At 31.8% G+C, this 5,661-nt stretch overlaps 1 protein-coding gene across 1 annotated transcript; it reads right to left on the bottom strand.

Moving 5' to 3' along the window:
• Positions 1 to 857: 857 nt before the first annotated feature.
• On the bottom strand, positions 858 to 1,898 carry LOC143548202 (uncharacterized). Its single transcript, XM_077039435.1, has 2 exons — positions 1,058 to 1,898; positions 858 to 937 (listed from the first exon to the last, which is right to left on the bottom strand). The coding sequence occupies exons 1-2, from the start codon at positions 1,896 to 1,898 to the stop codon at positions 858 to 860; spliced, it is 921 nt and encodes a 306-aa protein (XP_076895550.1).
• Positions 1,899 to 5,661: the final 3,763 nt, after the last annotated feature.

Below are 5,661 nucleotides of genomic sequence, written 5' to 3'. Positions count from 1 at the left end.
CCTTGAATTCTTTCAAGAAATACAGGTGATTCCTTTTCAACTTTTACAGGCGAAGGCCTTGGAATTAATTTTCCAAGAGAACAAGATGTACACACAGGAATTTTATCCGATTGTGGAATCTTTTGATATTTCAACGGATGCCCATGAGTATTCTCAATTATTCTTTTCATCATTGTAGATCCTGGATGGCCTAATCTGTCATGTCATAAATTAAATGTCTCAGGATAACAAAAATTTTCTTTGACTGCCATATGTGCTTGTGGCACATTAATATGTGTATAGTGTAAACCAGAATGGAGCATTGGCAATTTTTCCAATATATGATCTTTGCTTATGATATGCAAATATTTTTCATTACCAACAGTCTTTAATTGAGTATCATATCCATTAAGATATATGTTTTTGAAACTCAACAAATTTCTTGTTGATTTTGGGGAAAACAAAGCATTTTCTATAATGAGCTTTGTACCATTTGGTAAAGCTAAATTAGCTTTTCCCATTCCTTCTATCAAGTTTGTAGGACCTGATATTGTATTCACGATCCCTTTTGTTGGTTTCATTTCATAAAAATATTTTTTCGATTTAAGTATAGTATGTGTGGCTCAACTATCCGCTATACATATATCTTCTTCATTTGTTTGATCTTGTGCTCCACTGATGTTCATTTTAATCTTGAAAGTATTAAAAAAATAATAAGTGTATAATGAAGACATTATGATATTTTAATTAGAACTTTATTTAATCGAAAAACAAACAGTACATGAAGGAAAACACATAAATAAAGATAAAACGCATAATTAAAGATAGCAGGAAACACACTTAGTTGTTGCATATATTGTGGTCAAGCAACATTTGTTTCAGAGTTCCACATCAAAGTCTGCAGTGTTCAGCTCAACACCGAGATCATCAAAGTTATCCACATGGTTCACTTCCTTCTCTTTTATTTTGAGATAGGCTTGGTATAATTCATATAGATGTGGAGCTGTGCGACAAGCCTTTGACCAGTGGTTTGTACTTCAACATCTAAAACAGGAAGTGCCATTGTTTTCGGACCTACCAGCTTCATTCCATTTATTGTGTTGGTTGGAATTGTTATTTTGTGGAGCGTGGTAATTGGTAGTTCTTTGATTTTGACCACGGCCACAACCACGTCTACGGCCATGAAAATTGCCTCGGTAATTATTATTACCTTTGAAAAGACGGTTTCGACCATTAAAATGGTTTTTATCAAAATGGCCACGACCACGGCCTCGTACCCACTTTTTCCCAGAGTCTTTAGTATCATTATTAGTAGCAACATTTGCTTCTGAGATTGCTAGTGATCCGGTAGGACGAGATTGGTGATTTTTCATTAAAAGCTCGTAATTCTTTTCTACTACGAGGAGAAATGAATTTAGATCGGAATATCTTTTAAAATTTTGCAACCTATATTGTTGTTGCAAATTTATATTTGATGCATGAAATGTGAAGAAAGTTTTCTCCAACATATCCTCCTCAGTAACAGTTTGCCCACAAAATCGGAGCGTTGAACATATTCTGAACAAAGCAGAGGTATACTCATTTACTTTTTTGAAATCTTGGAACCTGAGATTGTTCCATTCATCTCTAGCAGTGGGAAGTAGGACTTCCCTTTGATGGTCAAATCTGCTTTTCAAATCTTTCCACAAAACGTATGGATCCTCACAATTTGAATACATAAATTGTAACATTTCGTCAATGTGTTTGTGGAGGAAGACATCGGCTTTTGCCTTGTCTTGTTCTTCGCAATTATTTCCCTTCATTATCGTTTTCAAAACACCCATTGATTTGAGATGTCGTTTAACATGTGCCGTCCACGGCATATAATTATCTCCGGTGATGTTAAGAGCCGGAAATTCAAGTTTTGCGATGTTTGCCATTTTATTACTAAACACAAATAAGATAAACATTAGGATTACATACTTATTAAAATGTGTGTGTGTATATATATAATGTATAAAATTAAAGAAGTGTTTATGATGTTTATATGAATACCTTTGTGTCTAATACCTTTCTTGATTAGGATATAAGCTGCTCATGCTGATAACGTGTTATGATTTTTCAAGAATTAACACAAGATTACTGCTAAAACTTGAGAACTTCAGAAAATTTAGTAAAGAGAGAAAGTAGTGAAATGTATCACTTATGAATGTGTATGTATGAGGTGCATTTTCTCCTTTACATTGAGCTAGTATTTATACTACAAAAGATTAATTTTTTCTCTAGACAAGATTAACTATTTGATGGTCATGTAGTATGGCACATTATCAATAAGTTTGACAAAGAGCTCATCCACTTGCTTGAAAGATCTAGATGGGTAAATCTTGATCTTAAATAGATATTCATAACAGAATTCATCCTTATTGTAATAGAAAAAATATACAAAAAGAAATTAATAAACATCCAAATGCTAAAGTTTTCTATAGATACAACTATCATGGACTTGGATTATTTTCTAAAGTAGTACACCATTTTATGACCATTAGAAAAATTTATTTACCGATTATATATGCGTACGTGTGTGTATGTGTGTAAGAGATAGAGGGGTGGGGTGGGGTGGGTTTGTTAAATTCTTGTATATATTCATGTCATTGTAGTTGTGATTCATCACTAGTGAGACATATAACAATAAAAGTATTATCTTAGTTTTAACCCGTAAATGTAGGTCAGTCTAGTACGAACCGCGTTATTGTTTGATTTTGCGTGTGTGACAAATCCTAACAACATTTTCATTAACACATATCTGGCAACAATTTTATTCGTTATTTAATATACATATATGTATAGATATTGAGCCTTAGTCACCGAATACGATAACATGTATTTTTAACTACAAAAACATTTTTGACTAAAGATTCATATATAAATTTTATAACAAATTACAACGAAATAGAAGACAAATGGATAACAACTTGTGCTGCTAATCCTTTTCAATTAGCAAAACTAAGTCATTTAAAAACATTATCTTGTTCATATAAAATATTTGGTTGTAAATAAGCACACATTTTATATTAATTACAATGATATCACACACTCACGTTAGCATCAAAACCAAAATAGCTATTATGTCGGTATATAAGAATTCTTCTTCTGCAAGGGCATCTGGATCATATGTTCACACCTCACTTTTAGGATTTGTGTTATTCTCGGAATGAAAAAGGACTAGTTGTACAAAAGAGCTTCTTGTGTTGGGTACCCTGTCCTTGTCAAGGCAGAAAATGTATAAATATACACTATTAAATATAGGTTTATTGGATTTTAATAATTCCAATTAACTGGTATTTACCGATAATAATCTTTATTTATTTTATCGTCACTAATGGTCCCAATTTTAAAAAAGTTGGTTACCAATGGCCCCCACGTTAAAAAGGACTAAACGACGTTATACTTTTTTTCGAATTTCAAACTAATGTTTTAGGGCTTTTGATCTGAAGGATGATACGAGTCGATTGATGTAAAACATAGTTCGAAACGGTGTTCCAAAATGCCGAAACAACGCTTTAATTCGTGTGTTTGAACTTCCAATTAACAAAAACCAAGTCGTTTGGATCACTGTTTCTAGCTAAGTTTTACATCAATTGGCTCGTATTCTCCTTCCGATCAAAAACCCTAAAACATTAGTTTGAATTTCTGAAAAATGTATAGCGCTGCTAAGTCCTTTTTAACAAAGGACCATTGGCAGCCAACTTTTTTAAATTTGGGACCGCTAGTGGTAATAAAATGAATAGGCATTATTATCGACCAATACTCGTCAATAGAGATTATTAAATTCCAATAAACCTTAAATACGAAGGACGTGCTTGAACTTTGCTAAAAAGATTTATAGATTTATAATTTTACTAGTGTAGTTTGGTGATTAAGGGCAGAACGAGATACAAAATTTTAAATTTTATGAGTATATAATTTTCTTAAATAAACTAAATGGAAAAAAGCATACATTATGTTGAGGTGACATAATATAATGACTTAACTAATTTCTTTCTTCAACTAACTCATTCAAGAAATTGGAGCAACCAAAGACAAGCCCTTGTGAACAAGTCTTGCACAGGAACCCAGACAACATGCAAAATTTGGATTAATAACAATTAACTAAAATTAAACAATAAAATTATCAAACAATCTCACTTATTTAAAATGTTTGGGTCAATGGAACAAGTCTTTTGATCATCAATTAAAAAGTGCAAAGTCTAAACGTTGAAACTCATCTCTAGCGAGTTACGATTTCTTAGTGTTATAGCGAGAATCAAGAACAGTAAAGTGAGATTGTGAGTGAACTGGAAGTAGCACAGCAAGAGAAAGCTCATGAATAGGGATTTGGGGAGTCATTAGCAAAATCATAGCAACCTAACATTGGAACAAGAAGTTAAAGTCGTAAGCCTATCTCTCACTTAAGATTGAGATTCCTTTAAGATCAAAATGTTGATCAGTTCTTCATGTAAGTAATAGAAAACATGAATATAATATTAAACATATGAACCTGTTATAGAATAGCAGCAAAGTATGATGTTGTCGACATGTTTGTCATCTTGATCGATGTATAGTTAAGGATAGAGTTAGGGTTTTTAGAGAAACCCGGTTTTCGGGAGAGAGGAGACACATGAATTTCTTATGTGTGTTTGACTAGGTTATGATGTTAATCTAATCTCTCCCATATATACACCTAAGGGGAAACCCTTTGTTAGCTAGTAAGGGTAATACGATTCATCAATAATTACAAACTAATATATAATATGGTATAATTTAATTATTTTGATATAATATTATATAAATGATAATGATGGCCATATTGATAAATATATAATATATATTCTTACATTCTCCCACTTGACCGAATAATCATATATTATGAGTATTAGATAAGTCTGATCAAAAGTTAATACTCATTTTTCGGACTGTTCAAAGGGTAAGACCCAACCCTTTTACTTAATATCCTATCCGGACCCTTTACCCTTTTAGGAAGAAACGTGGACCCGAGACCCTACCCTCTAAACAATAGAAAGGTCGGGTAAATAAGGATTTTAAGGGTCCAACCCTTTATCCTTTAAGGCAGTAATCACATCTCGTTTTCTGCATTTAATAGTTGCATATCTCATATATGACTTTAATATATGAATCCTAGAACAATTATATTTTCATTTAATAACATAGTAAAGTCTAACTTCGAAAGTTTATCAACCATTTGAGCTAATGTAAATAATATTCGCATTCACAAATTACATGAGAGAACACTTCAGTGATTCCCATATATATGTTTCCAGCCAATAGTATGGCCCTTTATAAAATACGTTTAAAGCCAAAATAAGCGATTTTATGGGTTTCTAAGAGTTGTTTGACAAGTTATAAGAATATAATATATGTTAAACCAAGTTAAATAAAAATAAATCCAAGTTTTTATTAATACGAAAGACCCGAATTACATTCTCGAATTGGGTTAAACATAAACAAATACAAATACGAAAAATCCATGATGAATACAGTCTTTTCTACTTTTGGGAATTTCGTCCCGAAATTAGAGAAAACTGAAACAACGATAGTTTTCAAAATAATTTCACTTTAAGGAAAAAAATTTTAAATAAAAATTAAAATTTTAAAATAAAATGGAACTTCGAATAGTTGGAACAATGCTCCAAATGATAATCCGAT

This window comes from Bidens hawaiensis, unplaced genomic scaffold (assembly GCF_021521415.1).
Source record: "Bidens hawaiensis isolate Kalapana, Puna unplaced genomic scaffold, B.hawaiensis_p1.1 tig00000935_1, whole genome shotgun sequence".
NCBI lineage: Eukaryota > Viridiplantae > Streptophyta > Magnoliopsida > Asterales > Asteraceae > Bidens > Bidens hawaiensis.
Note: the sequence above shows the minus strand (reverse complement) of the source record. Positions and strands in the feature narration are given on the sequence as shown.

Coding starts and splice junctions, on each gene's coding strand:
- LOC143548202 (XM_077039435.1), bottom strand. CDS start 1,898: ATGGCAAACATCGCAAAACTTGAATTTCCGGCTCTTAACATCACCGGA. Junction 938..1,057: donor CAATAAATGGAATGAAGCTG/GTAGGTCCGAAA, acceptor TCAAAATAAAAG/AGAAGGAAGTGAACCATGTG.